The sequence below is a fragment of the Glycine soja genome, chromosome 15, assembly GCF_004193775.1.
Source record: "Glycine soja cultivar W05 chromosome 15, ASM419377v2, whole genome shotgun sequence".
Lineage (NCBI taxonomy): Eukaryota > Viridiplantae > Streptophyta > Magnoliopsida > Fabales > Fabaceae > Glycine > Glycine soja.
Window position 1 is genome coordinate 12,332,062 of NC_041016.1, and position 15,689 is coordinate 12,347,750.

The window sequence follows — 15,689 nt, forward strand, 5'->3', positions numbered from 1 at the left end:
AAAGAACACAAAAAAGGGTGTCTTGTTTTGGTCACAATTTTGAAGGAGGATGACGCACATGGATTTCAAAGGGGGCCAGCCGTTTTTCTTTTTTCTTCAAACGAGATAAAAAAAATTATATTAATTTGTGCCTAACTTGTTGTCATACCTTGATTGCAGTTCACTTATAATTGCTGTTTAACAAAAAGTCTTTGCTTTTGCTTAAAGCATGTGAGGTTAATTAGGAACACAAATTTGAAAGATGGATCCATCACTGTTTTGATTTTCTTGACCAAATTAGTTGTTGTATCCTTTCTAAATGTATATCCCCACACCAACATCCAGTGGCGGATTTACAACCAATCAAGACTGTATACTTGCATCTTCTCATTTTTTAAAATTCATCAAATTTATAAATAAAATTTTATATTTTTATATTTTATTTCATTTATATTTATATAATTAAACCTATTAATTTTATTTTTTATAACTTACGTCCACTAATTTAGTATCTTGAATCCGTCACTACTAACACTGCATTTTTCGACAATCCAAGTGGGTGGCATGGCCCTCTACATTAGCTCCTTTCAAATGCTTTTGTTTCTAACCTCATTTTGTTTCCACGTTAACGAATACTATAATGAATCTATCAAAAAGCTACTTAATAAATGATTTAACCTAGAGCAGTACGCCTGTACCAAACCCCTTATAAAATATCTCTTTTTTTCCCACTCTCTAAATGTATTTATGTTTAGATGCTACCAACGATCAGTTTTCACTTTATTATCTTTTGCTTCACAATATTTATCATTTTCCTTTCTATTTCTTTCTTCTTCCTACCTCGACTCACTCATAAATAAGATAGATGCTTATCATTACTCAGTGAAAAAACGAGTTAATATCAACTTTGACCTCAAATGATACTATTTTATTAAATTATATAATAAAACAAAGAAGACTTGATACCATATCTTTGACATGCATATCCTAGTGTGTGCACTGTGCTTGCTTTCAGAAAAGTATAGATAGTGTTACTCAGTTACTGATTCAAAATAAATTTTCCAACACGCCCAAGGCAATGAGGCATGTTAGACGAAAGCCATTGATGTCCCATCTCTTGCGCCCCCAACCCCTCGTTTACAAATAAATTATCTTGCATGACTATGAACACAAAATATTGAATACAAGGTAATAATATTAGATATTTTATAATAGCGTTAACCAAATTAATCTTAATCACCACCAAATGCATTAATCAATTGAGACACAGCTAAAGTTTGAATCTCTGTATGCACTCACGTTAAATATTCGGATGAAGGACTTTATTGTTCACAATGATCCAATTTAGCTTGAGCAAGATTACTTTCCGTTAAGAATATTTGTATGTAGTCTATATCAATATAAAAAAAATTACATAAACTTTTTTAAAGATTTAAAAAAATTACACATCTTTTTTTAAAAAATTCATATAAATCTCTCAGTGAAAAAAGAAGAAGAAGAAGCTAAGAAAGTAAAGGAGGGAGAGAGAAGGAGAAAAAAAAGTAAACCTGTAGGCTACAACTCACCACCAAATGACAAGTCAATAACAAAAATGGGTTCTGCACATATAGATTACACACATCTCCCCTCTATTTTATAATACATCTAAATTTAATGTTATTATTATTGGTATGATGTTAGTTCAGGTAATTTTATGTTGCATCATTGATAGTCTAGTTGGGTAATTTCATTTAGTTTATGAACCCTCTAATTATTCATTTGGCTTATAGGTTTGCTGGAATGAGGCCAATTTAATGGTTTTGTTACTTATTGTGGTATTCATTTAGCTTAAATGTCACATGTCACTTGACTTGTTATTATCAAATGTTTAGTTGACATTTAAGGGGATTAATTTATGTAGGATTTAAAAATTGAGAAAAAATATGTATAATTTTCTTAAACCTTAAGGAAGGTTTGTATAAATTTTAAAAAAAAGAGACATATGTAATTTCTTTAAACTTTAGGAGAGATTTATGTAATTTACTCATAAAAACATCTTAATGAAGTAATAATATCAATCAAATATAAATGTACTTAATTAGATTAATTATTGATTTGGTTTCTTTATTTTAGAGTAACAATTGTTATTTACTTTTTTTTATAGATACATAGCAAACCAAATAATCGTATGTGTAATGTTCTTAATTATCGACTTCTCAGTTACTCACATTTTATTATATTTTATATGGTGACATTTCACTCAACTTTTTTGTTGATCAGAACCCTCCATAGATAGCACCGGTCAGAATCCTCAATAGGTAACACTTTTTGAGATCTCGATAATATGCTTATGTTGCTTCTAAGATTAATATCTGTCCTCATAAAACAACATGAGACTTTTCAATATGTTTTGTCTTCACTTACGTTTTTTGAAAAACTTTTCAACAAGTCACGTATCTCATAATTACTCTAAATCAAATACGTTTAATTGTAAAATTCTTAAGTAATGAACTACAAAAAAATAAATGTATTTTGTTGGTATAGATGATACCAATAAATTTCTTTAACACATCTTCAATTTACAAACTCCTACCTACACAATCTTTGAATCTATCTCGTTTTGGTGTGAATCGCACTTGTTATTACAATATGCAAATGTTGAAAATATATAATTTATAAACAAACCCGTATCTAAGAAAAGAAATAAACTGAATAAGAAATTATGGCTCATACCAACTTTAGGCATGCCGAAATCCCATCAAAATTTTGAACTCTTGGCCTTTTATATATAATAATAATAATAATTAAAATGAATCAAATAATTAAAATGAACAATAAAAAAATGTATAGAGACTTTTCATTGTCTTGTACCTATTACTCATTGTTCCTTATTTCGTGCCTCAACTTTAGAGATGCCACCACCTTTTTCTTCTTTATTTTCAATGCTAGCTAGTGTCACCATTATGACTGTTGTTGCATCCTCCCCTGTCCTTCGGTGTCATTGACTTTTCCCAACCTACATCTCCTTCGGTGACCGATCGGGGAAAGTTTTAGTGTGAAGCAAACGCATGTGAGTATGGTATGTTGAGAATATAGCTATAGAGGTAACATGTTTTCTGCATATTCATGTCCGATATAAATATGACATGCGTATGTTTATTATTTTTTGTGTCTTTGTAGTTCAATAATAATCACACGCAATCCAAAATTGAGATTATTTAAATGCTTAGTAGGATTTTTAAAGAAGACTAGTATAAAATACTATCAAGTAAAAAACTATCAATATAAGGTGACTAACACTTATATATAGGTATGGGTACCCTAAATGCCCTGCATATATCAATATATTTCATTTTGCAGATTAAAAAAAAACTATTATGCCCTACATATATCAATATATTTCATTTTGCTGATAAAAAAAAAACTATAAAGTAACAGTGCAACAATACTCCTACACGTAGTGTACGCTCCCAAAAAGTACTACATGTATATATTAAACCCAAGTATCCAACATTTTCTTTCATTTTTTTAGAGACACATGTATCTTTCATTGAAGTTAATATTTTGTTCAAGTCTAATAAAATTATTACAAGTGAAAAAATTTTCTTTTTAAATATATAATGTAACTGCATACACATGATTTAAACTTGAAAATACTAATTAAACTAGAACAATCAGTATCAATTACTCTACCAAACTCGGTGATAACACTTTCCTAAGTTTATTCAAGGGTAGCCTGTTTAACACTCTTTTTTGCACCTATTTTATACCTATAAAATTAAATTTGTACTGAAAAACTTATGATGAGATATTTATTTTAGAAAAAATAAAGAGAAAGGCAAAGAAAAATATAAAAATGAGTGTAAAAAAAGTGCGTTTTGTTTGAGTGAGATAGATACACAGATAGTGATTGCTTAATGAATTTGCATTGTTAGTAAAGTAATCATGGATAAAAACCAAGAAATCCATTGATGTTTTAATGGGAAATTCGAAATTGGCAAGAGATGGATAGCAAAGTGACGACTGTGCATTTTTCATACTAACAAAGGACGGAAAGGTTGAAAAGAATAGTTTTTTTTTTTTCTTCTTCTTTTCTATACATTATCTGAATTTAGACAATTACTGGTAATTTGCGTTTACAACATAATTGTGGGTAGTTAACCACTTAAATAGAAACTGCCAGAAATGTAGTATCCGTTATTCTGCAGGATGATATCGTTGCTAGATTTTAGCTTGTTAGTCCCTTCGCTTTGGAATAGGGTTTATCCAGTTAGGAACGTAGTTCAAGTCCTATAATTCATTCCTATCTAACATGTGACATTTATGGATAAGCGTATGATGGTAGTTTCAACTAGGTAGAAATTATAATAAATGTTGCATATCTATAATAAGATAAGAATGTAGGCATGGGAAATTGATGTGAAATCAGATGTTTTCGGATAATGAAATTGATTAGTAGTTAAATACTTGGTTGGATGAAATTGTATTTTTCATGGTGGGGAAAGGTAAACCTGCCATGCAAGTGTACCTAGAACAGGAGGATATTTTTATACTGAGTTAGTTATAGGTGAAAATAAGAGGCTAAATAAATAATAAAGTAATTATAAATTATAGTTTCTGGAACACTTTAACAGAATTATTCATAAAATATTATTTGTCCTCTTATCCCTTCCTCTATTGGTTAAGCGACAGGAGATAATAGAAAAAGTAAATAACAATAATTTTTATTTAATTTAAAAATAAAAAAACTAATTTATAGAAATATTTTAAAATCTCATTTCCCCTTCTCATTCTCTTCATTTAAACTAAGGGTTTAAGAAAATATGTATTATCTTTGTTATGAGAAAATTTTATAAGTATGAGAATTTTGATGAATTTTGATATGTATCATTTTGTTGACGAGAAATATATCAAGATTAACATTAGACTAAATTTGGATGAATGTCAAAATGGTTATTGAAATAAGAAGTTTCCATTAGGTTGAAATTTTGAGAAAATGCATTAAGCATGTAGAAGGAAAAAAGTTCAAATTCAAAATAGTATAAGGATTAGGAGAAGATATTAGATGCTATTAAATTTAGGTAATTAGGAACTTATACACATGTTAAAAATATATAATTGACTAGTCGAAATTTATAAATAAAGTTACGTGACAACTATTTTGTTGGATTAAACAACCATTCAAATCCTCAAATACCAATAATGACACACCTAAAAGTGACTTTCAATTTGAAGGTTATCTATTTATCTCACTTTTTAATGAATTTTTGTTTTATTTAATTTTATACATCTTTCTAAATCATTTACTCTTTTCAATATTTATTTATTCTCTAAACTTTACTTTTATCTAATTCTCGTTATCATCAAATCCATAAGAGATTGTATATTTAGAATTATTATAAAAACTATTACTTAAAAAAAACATTATTATCAAAAACTATTACTATAAGGATTACTAAAGAAACTGTTTATATAATACCTTTTATTATAGATACCACTGTTAAAATTATTATCATTATTTTCATCGATACTTAAACAATTCTCATAAATTAAAAAATTACAACTTTTTGTTTAACTAAAAAGAACTTACAATCGAAAATAAATTTTATATCTCACTCTTAAAAAATTTATTTATTAAAGAAAATTAACTTCTTAAAAATATAAAATATTTTCAAAAACCTATTTATGATTTTCACAATTAATAATATGATAAAAAATTATTAATAACCAATTGTAAAAAAAGAAATCATAACTACCTGTTTCCTTCCCTATCCCTTAAACAAAGATATCATTTTCCTCTCCTTCAATCAAACCCAACAAGCCTCCTTTTCCCTCCCTCCCCTTTCCTCATTTAAACCAAACATAGGGTAAAAACTTGCAAATAAACAAAAATGTAATGCGAAAAATAATAACAACGCTGCTGTACATATCCGTAGTGTGATTTATAACCTTATTATTCCGATAGTAACCTTATTAGAAGAATTCCATCATATTTCAGCACGAAGGTTCTTTAGCTTTCTTCTAAAATCTATGATACTATGAGCTAGTCAACCGAATCTACAAATAGGAAGGGGTATGAAATTCAATTAAAAATTCAGGTCGCATATTAAATTCCCAACTCGTATTCAATTCTTATTGATAAAACTATTAAGTTAAAATATTTCTAGTACACATCCAAACATTCTTCAAAAAAAGAATCCTGGAAGCCCTTCCAGCACAACCAAAATCATAAATTAATGAAATTCTAACCCATCGATAATTAAATTTGATGGGAATTATGATGTAGCACAAAATGTCTCACTATTAAAATCAAAATAACAAGTCGAAGTTTTAAGTAACTTAGGACAGAACTTAAAAAAAAAAAACTAGGTAAAATGAGAGTAGATAACTTGGTACATTATGTCACTTAGCACTTAACCTCCTTTAAGGCATATGCAAAGTATAAGAATGTTGGATCAGCAGCACCATCCTTGTAGTATGCAAAGACCAAGCAAGCATCATCATTCATGCTCTCCCCAACAAAACTGCACATAAAGATTTCACATCAATGACCTTTTATTCTCATAAGCACTAACAACAAATTATATTAATTGATGACAAAAAAACACTGAAAACAACGAATTCACCCATGTGTGTAATAAAGATGGCACTTACAACTGGAAATCCTTAATCTTAGAGAGCAGGTATTTAGTTGCTCCCTCAATGTGCTTCTTAAACAACTCTTGTTTCTCTGCATCGAGCTTGGGAGTCAAATTCTTGATAAACCTCTTCATGAAGGTAACAAACTGTTTCTTATCAAAAGCGGGTTGCTCCTACAGAAATTAAGTAACTATATTATTCTCATCTGAACTTAATATTCAAGACAAAATAATTAAAAAAATGTGTCCACCAAGGATAGAAGAAGAGGAGCAGCAAGGTTGCCCAAACCTGAAGTCTGAATGTATCAACAATGTCAACAACCTTAACAGCTGCGTCATCGACTCCCTCATCTTCTCCACCCTCAGCAGAAGGGTTTGCACCAATGTCAACATCAACTGCTCCCTTAACAACCCACTGCACACCAAAAAGAAATAGTTTTAGCTTGTCACCCATGTGTAACCAAACTGTTTCAAAAATGAATCCAAACAGCCATAGAAATTGAAGCAGGTTTTTGGAATATTACAATCAAATAAAAATCAGCATAATTTCAGAACATTCAACTAACCTTCCCCTCAACTTCCCACAGCATTCCATTCTCAATTTCATTGTAACGGAAGGAGTCCGAGAGAAGCTCATCACCTACACAAGGCAGTACACATAGTCAATGTTACATGCAAAACAGAAACCAACAAAAAAAATAAAAATCAAAGAATGGCACAAAACAAAATTCCTTCATAAATAATATTTTATACACCACACCAAACCTAAATATGTAAAGCAGAGAATTAGTCTAGCTTTAAATTATCACTCGAATCATAGGCAATACTATTAAAAACAATAAAACCAATAAAAACCTGGAACTCACAATCACTGACTAAAGGCTTCCCATAACTATTGAAAATCAAAGCGTTTTACGTTAATCAAATCAAACAACATCGGTAAAAATCAATAACCTAGCTATAATTAACGACAAGAAATAAAATAATAAAATAATCAGATACGCGTGAAACAAACGCTTGTCCACAATCAGTAATTAAATCGAGAAGAAAAAAAGCCAGATCCAAGCGTCGATAAAAGTTTAATACTCTACAATGGAAAAATCAGAAGCGCAACCTAAGCAGATCTTTGGCAATAGATCGACAAGGAAAAGCTGCGATAGGAAAAAAAAGAGAGAGATTAGTTTACCTGTAAGGAGGTCCTGATAAACCAACATGTTTGCAGAGTTTTCTCTCAAATTTATGCAGTGAAACTGGTACGGAGCAGCGACGCGAGAGCAAGAGGGACCGAAAATTCTGTGTGCAACTATTTTTTATAGTCCAGGGTTTTCAGTTTCTGGTTCCACACCCACGCAAATTACCAAAAACCCCCTTCTCCTATTGGGCTTCTGTTTCGGCCCATAGAATAATAGGCCCATAATTGAAAAAGCGGGAATTTGAAATTGAATAGAGAGCGTGGAGTGTGTGGACGAAGACTCAGACACACACAGCATGACGGAAATGGAGGAAACGGTGTCTCGCATAATCTCCGAGCTAGAGGATCTCCGTGGAAACCCGCAACCACCGCCACCACTCTCCGAACAAACCCTAATGGATCTTCAATTTCTCCTCAAACACTCTCTCACAGAGACTCTCTACGATGAGCTTCCATCGAAGAATCTCTCTCCGTCTTCTCTCATTCCTCCCATTGCTTCAGCAATGGACTCTTCACCACCGCACCACTCTCTTCTCGCTTCCGACGTCTTCCTCTCGCTCCTCCTCGCTCCAAACGCACCCGTTTTTACACTCTTTACACCCATTTCGTTTCTTTCTTTCCTCCGCTCCCTCCGCCGCTCCTGCAAGGCCCACTCCCACCCCGGCCCGGCCCAAGACAACTCCATGAACCGGAAACGGAAGCGGCCGGGCCGCGGCCGGGCGAGTAATCCCCAAAACGACGACGATTCGCCGGACACCGGTTCCCAACACGACCCCCGGGTGCTCCTCCGCGTGCTGGAGAAGCTAGTCAAAGTAATGGGATTGATCCACTTGAACCGCTTCCCGGAGACTCTCAAGTCCCTGATTCAAACCGTGGCTGAAATCCCCGTGACCTCGCTCGATACGTGCGGGAACGCGGCGGTGTATAGCAGATTGCTTAGCCTGTGTTCGCACGTGCTGAAGGAAGTTCTCAAATCTGAGCACGGAGAACCTTCCAACACTGCTGCCGAGGTGTTGAAATCGCTGTGTTCGCTTGTTCTCATGGCGAAGTCGCTGGCGAGGACATTTGCTATTGGATTTGTCACCGGTCTTAGTAACCAATGCGATGGTGTGAAGAAGGCGCTGGTTAATTTTCCGAGGTATTTGGCCAAGAAGGCGCCGGAGAAGGCCGAGCCTAGAGCATTGGCGGTGGACTCCATCATGGAGGTTGTTAAAGTTATGGAATTTGATGATCAAATTGCGTTTGTGAAGTATGTTGTGCAGATGGCACAGGGGAAGTCGAATCTTCGGCTTTTGGCGGTTGATCTCATTTTGAATCTGGTGACGTCATTGAGGGATCCGTTGGGCGTGGAGAGTGAAGGGAGTGAGGCGTGGGGAGTGTGGTGCTTGGAGGCACTTGTGAAACGGTGTTCTGATGTGAGTGGCGCAATTCGGGCGCGGGCTTTGTCGAATTTAGCGCAGCTGGTGGGGTTTTTGTCTCGTGGTGAGAGGACTAGTGCGGTTCTGAAGGAGTTTACGGGGTTTGGGAGGGTTGGTGATGGGAATGTTGGAGGTGGAATGAATGATATGCTGAGGAGGAGGTGTATGGATGATAAGGCAGCTGTGAGGAAAGCTGCATTGCTTTTGGTTACTAACTTGACTTCTCTTCTTGGAGGTGCAATTGATGAAGTGGTGCTCAAGACAATGGGAATGGCTTGTTCTGATCCACTTATCAGTATGCGGAAAGCTGCAATTACAGCTCTATCAGAGGTAGTTTATTTACTTTTTACAAGTTATAAAGTTTGGCAGTATAATATCTATTAGACAGAAATGAGAAAGTTTTGCAAAATTTAGTGACTTAACATGAAAATTTAAGATATGATGTGGGTAAAGGCTTCTTTCACATGAGTAGTTACAGAAGAATCTTTTGTCATGACAACTGTAGGGTTTGCTTTTGTCTGTTGTGTGGTTGGCATCTAGTTTTCCCGGAAATGGATTTGAATAGAAAAACAACAATGCAGGAAATTTTCTTCTGCATATTGCTCTTCTGTCGGGCAGTTTTATATGTTGTGTTCTCTGCTAACTGTTTCTGCCTTTAAGTTGAGTAGATACAATAAAATTCAGTTACATTGTTGCTTATGAAAGAAAAATTAAAAAATGCTATATCTATACATGAAATCCATATGGAGAGCATAATGTAACATCGATCGATCTGTTGTGATAAGTTTGTTCCATATGACTAAATAAATACTCGAATTATATTTTTCTGCATGAAGTACTTATGTTAAACATTAACATTCCCTTATTATAATGTTTTAAATGTCAAATTGTTAAGTATGCTTTAGATAGTTGCTCAGCTTGTGCAGTGTTTATCCAATTCTGCCTGAAATATTTGGAGAATTTGATGTTTTAAAAATTATTTCTATAATCTTACTATACGTGAGAAGTTATGAATCTCATTGGTTCTCTATATTGTCTTCTCTTTTTCTAGGTCCCTTTTTACTAATGTAAGTAAAAACAGATAATTAATTAATGAAATTTACTTAAACAAAATGTAGGCTTTCAGAACATTCTCTGCTGAAACAGTAATAACTGAGTGGCTACGTTCAGTTCCGCATTTAATAACTGACAATGAATCAAGCATCCAAGAAGAATGTGAGAACATGTTTAAAGAACTTGTTTTGGACCGGATATCTAGAGCTGCAACTGCTACTTCTTCATATAGTGAGCCTTTGTCTAATAGAAAGATGAAAGGAAAAGGTGTAGACAATGAGATGGAGAAGCTTTTTCCCAACGGGACTCTGTATCTTCTGAGAGAGATTTGCCATGGGGAGGTGAGCCCTTGGGTGAAGAAAATTTGCACAAATCTGGGCAAAAAGAAACGTATAAATCACAAAATTGTTACTGCACTTCAAAATATAATCAGGGCATCAGAATCTATATGGCTAAGTCACTCCATGCCAATAGAAAAGTGGACTGCCCCACCAGGTGCTTGGTTTCTTTTGTCAGAGGTGTCAACTTTCCTTTCAAAAGTAGTAGACTGGGAGTTTCTTCATCATCATTGGCAACTTCTTGACAAACATGAAGTGGAAGGTGAGTTCAAAAGCCCATTTGTACAAAGAAATGCATCTGCAGAGGAAGAAAGCATAGAATGCAATCATGTTGCCTGGGCCAGTGACCGAGTTTTCCTTCTACAAACAATTTCTAATGTTTCTGTGGAGCTTCCCCCTGAACCTGCAGCTGATTTGGCTCATAATTTGCTCAAAAGGGTTTTACAATTCAACATGCATTCAACAGAGGTAATCATTACATGCCTACATGGTATTATTGATCGAATTCAACATGCATTCAACAGAGGTAATCATTACATGCCTACATGTATTATTCTTCAATGTCTATCTGGATGGTGTGAATGTGTGATATTCTACAGTTGTTAAACATGGCTTTATTTATCCACCAGATTTTGAATTTCATAAAGCTTTTCATGGAGTGCTTTTTTGTCTTGATTATCATCTTTTGCATCATATATTATAATTTCTTAATACCTCAATTATATTGGTGTTAAATCTGTCTATTAATGATGCCAATTTCTTGTGGAATTGACTGGACTGAAGGTTGCCTGGAAATTAAGATTTCTGCATGGTCTTTTGTAAATTGGTGTTAAATCTGTCTATTAATGATGCCAATTTCTTGTGGAATTGACTGGACTGAAGTTGCCTGGAAATTAACACTTCGGCATGGTCTTTTAAGATGTGTAAATGTCTTTCTCTCATTTCTATTTTATGTCTTGTGCCAGGTCTGGGGAATTTTATTCCATCTGAAGCTTAGCATTTATCTGATTTACTCTACTGCCTCCACACAATGAAGAAAACTGGAAACACTTTATACATCATCATTTGATAAAGAAATATTAGTTCCATGATCATCTTAGTTTCTTAAGCAATTAGCCAAGCTATCTATACTTATATATTAAACAGTGTTGTCATACTAGATTTGTTATTGATTGTTAATGGAACAACTATTTTCATAGAAATAATGTTAGTCAGTATTTGAGTTGATAAATCTGGACAGAAAGGTGGACAAGTTAGACTGAGAGGTATAGAGGTAGAACAGAATGATAATGGCTGAGGACATTATAATTATACATTGTTAAAAAGTATACCATATTGACTTGTTACTTTTGCTTGATAGGTTGATGCTCATTTAAAAGCACTAAAAACATTATGCAAACGGAAAGCTTCAAATCTCGAAGAGGCAGAAGCATTAGTCTTGAAATGGTTCCACCAAGTTCTCTCCAGGGCTTCTGGAATAATAGAAAAATTCATTTCAGAGAATTCAGAACAAAATGCAGAAGGCAGCTTCTTCACTCCACCTAGAAGTGGGACTAGGAAAGGCAGGAAATCAGTAGCAAAGTCCAAGGCATTGTCTAAAGCAATTACAGCGATTTATACAGTTGGGTCTTTAGTTATTGTTTGCCCATCTGCTGATATGAGCAATGTAGTTCCTCTATTGCATACAATCATCACTTCTGGGAGTTCTGGTCCTATATTAAATAAACTACCCGGCCCTTCAACTTCTTTACAACAGGAAGCTCCTTCTTTTTACATTCAAGGGTGGCTTGCCATGGGCAAGCTTTGCCTTGCTGATGGGAAGCTAGCTAAGAATTATATTCCTCTGTTTGTACAGGTTGGGCCTGTAGCTTTGACTGTTTATGTTATGCCTGTGGACTGTGATATTTTTCTCACTTCCTAATTAAAATATATTCTGTTTCAAAATATGCAGGAGCTTGAAAAGAGTGGATCTGCAGCTCTTCGCAACAATATTGTGGTCATAATGGCAGACTTTTGTGTCCGGTTCACTGCTCTTGTTGATTGGTAAGCCTCGTTAATATTGCATTTAAGTGAATTTGAATGGGTATAATATTGTAAGGAAATAATGTAGTGTTCTTGTACATATTGATAAACACATAGCAGATTGTATTAATAATAATATAAACAAAGGAGTAATTTTTGTTTCGTGCTGTGGCAGAAATCCAATATTTACAATATGCAAAATATATAAATTGAATGTCAGTACATATTCTCCTTGCTATTCTTACTTCTTTTTCATGGAAGTTATCAGTTACATAACAAGGATCACAAGGTGTCTCTTAGATCCTTGTGAACTTGTGAGAAGGCAAACATTCATATTGCTTTCCAGATTGCTGCAGGTACTTTTTATGAATCAACTGCTTCTATTTCACAGCTTGTTTTCATTTATCTCTTCTAAAAGGGGAAGAGGGAAAAATTGTATTATTTGCTAAAATATGATTTTCTTTTATCTAGAGGGACTATGTGAAATGGAGAGGAGTGCTATTTCTTCGGTTCCTTTTGTCACTTGTTGACGAATCAGAAAAGATAAGGCAGTTAGCGGATTTTCTCTTTGGAAATATTTTGAAAGGTTTGAAGCTTTATCTTGATAGTTATACTTGCCATTATATATAAATTGGAAAATATGTTTGTCATTGGACTTTAATTATTGTGTTTTTCTCACCAGTCAAGTCTCCTCTTTTAGCATACAATAGTTTTGTTGAGGCTGTTTTTGTTCTGAACGACTGTCATGTCCATAATGGGCATCGTGAGTCTCAAGGATCACGAAAGGAAAGCCAAATCTTTTCCATCAGGTAATGGGACCCCAAATTAGCAATTGGCAAGACAGTTATTTATTTGAGATATTGCACTGATATCAAATCTGCATTGTTCTTTGCAGAGGTACTGATGAAGAGTCAAGGTCTAAAAGAATGCACATTTATGTTTCTTTACTAAAACAAATGGCTCCTGAGCATCTTCTAGCAACCTTTGCCAAGTTATGTGCAGAAATTCTAGCCGCAGCTTCTGATGGTATGCTCAATATAGAAGATGCAACTGGACAGTCTGTTCTACAGGTATGAATCTGTACCAACCATGGTCACCAGATTGTGATTAATTCTCAGCACACACACACACATATATATGTATGCAATTGGTAATGCACACACATTGGAATATGAAGGGAGACAGCATTGCCTTAACCACTGTCTTATATCATGTAATTTATGTTCTAATTAGGCTTAAATAAGTTTTTGTCCATATAAATAGGTTTTTTTTTAGTCCTTTATTAAAGTTTTTTTTTTTGTTTCAGTCCTTTAAAGATTTAATATTTTTGGTTTTAGTCCTTGTTGTCAAGTAACATCGACGCTGACATTTTATTGACATGCAGAGTCTGACAGGGTAATCACATGTAATTTTTTGGGTAAACTGTATTTTAAAATCCCTCATCAAATAGTCTAATTTCATCAATTGGTTTGAACAAATGAGGATTTTAAAACACAGTTTACTAAAAAAGAATTACATGTGACTGTCCTATTAAACTCTTTGATGAGGTGACAAGTTAATGGAGAGTCAATGTTGTTGTTACATCATCATTTACCCTTTTTAATTGACAACAAGGACTAAAACAAAAGAAAATCTTTAAATGACTAAAATCAAAACAAAAATCTTGAAAGAATTAATAATAAAAAAACTATTTTATGGGGACAAAATACTTATTTAAGCCTTCTAATTATAACATTAATTGTGGGATCAGGATGCTTTTCAAATTCTCGGCTGTAAAGAGATACGCATTTCATCCACTCGTGCATCATCTGAGTCAGCAGATGTAGAGGAGGAAGGGGGAGAAAATGGATCTGCAGCTAGAAGAAAGGCTATAACTCAGGCAGTCAAGAAAGGCCTTATCCAAAATACAGTCCCCATCTTCATAGAGTTGAAACGTCTGTTGGAAACCAAGAATAGTCCCCTCATAGGTTCTCTTATGGAGTGCCTCCGCATTATTCTAAAGGACTACAAGAATGAGATTGATGACATATTGGTAGCTGATAAGCAGCTGCAGAAAGAGCTTATTTATGATATTCAAAAATATGAAGCAGCAAAAGCTAAAGCAACAGTTGCTGAGGCTGTGGGCACCAAGCCAAAATCAGGTTCAAATCAATTAGCTGATGTTTCTAAGAATCTGACCAAGACTCAAGAACAAACAGTTGGACAAAGCAGTAACGAGCTTCCAAGTGATTCAAGAGTTGCTTCAGCAATAGCAGACACTGCAGCTGCAGCAACAGCCCGTTCTGTGCTCAGGGAAATAAACAAGGGGACGGGTACACCACCACTTAGTTCTTTGAGTGTTCCTAAAGTCAAGTCTTGTACTGGTATGTGTAATTCCAAAGATAAGTGCATGGATGTCATACAATCTTTAAGGAAAAGACAGTCTTTTGATTCTGATGAAGAAAACTAACATCAAAATGTATTTTTAATTTTAGCATTCCAAAATTAGTTTTATGTGGCATTGGAGACTGAAAGACCTGTCTTTCCAGACAAGTATGTTAATGTAAATATAATGGAAACTTGATATTTGATAAGAACTGGTTTTTACTGATAAAAGCTAAAATGCAGATTAGCTCCTTACAGGAACAGAAAGGTGAAGAAAAGGTTATAGGCAAAAATGCTTAGTGGTTTTGTTCAAATAGAGTTCAAAAATATAGTTGGCCTAGCAAATAGGAATATGCTTGTTCCTCACTATGAAAAGCTACAAAACTTTGGAGTAGTGTCTAGTGAGCCTGAAGATAACTTAACTCTTGCCTATCCGTGTTTCAGTGAAGGATGTCTCATCCAAGTAATTTCCTGTTGTCAGAATTGATTAGTTTTTCTTATTGAATTAAAATTTGTTTCCTTTAATTTTCAATGCTTTCTATTGTCTGCTGATTCTGTTGAAAGTAAAGCAGTTTTAATACAACCTTTCTCTCATGTTCTATTGGTAAAATATAATAATTTAGATTATAAGAATGAATTTGAAGTGGAGAATGTTTTCTTTGCCCATTTTCTTGGATCCTGAATTTGATTAAGATTATCTAATAAG

The 15,689-nt window shown here is 33.9% G+C and overlaps 2 protein-coding genes across 2 annotated transcripts; one reads left to right on the forward strand and one right to left on the reverse strand.

Moving 5' to 3' along the window:
• Positions 1-6,064: 6,064 nt before the first annotated feature.
• On the reverse strand, positions 6,065-7,925 carry LOC114387882 (translationally-controlled tumor protein homolog). The gene is made up of 5 exons (XM_028348114.1): positions 7,783-7,925; positions 7,163-7,236; positions 6,886-7,011; positions 6,613-6,770; positions 6,065-6,482 (listed from the first exon to the last, which is right to left on the reverse strand). The coding sequence occupies exons 1-5, from the start codon at positions 7,808-7,810 to the stop codon at positions 6,365-6,367; spliced, it is 504 nt and encodes a 167-aa protein (XP_028203915.1). The 5' UTR covers positions 7,811-7,925; the 3' UTR covers positions 6,065-6,364.
• Positions 7,926-7,955: 30 nt separating this feature from the next.
• Positions 7,956-15,431, forward strand: LOC114387881 (condensin-2 complex subunit D3-like). The gene is made up of 9 exons (XM_028348112.1): positions 7,956-9,536; positions 10,325-11,065; positions 11,958-12,452; positions 12,549-12,640; positions 12,888-12,975; positions 13,091-13,205; positions 13,302-13,428; positions 13,515-13,689; positions 14,370-15,431. Exons 1-9 carry the CDS (start codon positions 8,085-8,087, stop codon positions 15,066-15,068), a joined length of 3,984 nt encoding a protein of 1,327 aa, XP_028203913.1. The 5' UTR covers positions 7,956-8,084; the 3' UTR covers positions 15,069-15,431.
• Positions 15,432-15,689: the final 258 nt, after the last annotated feature.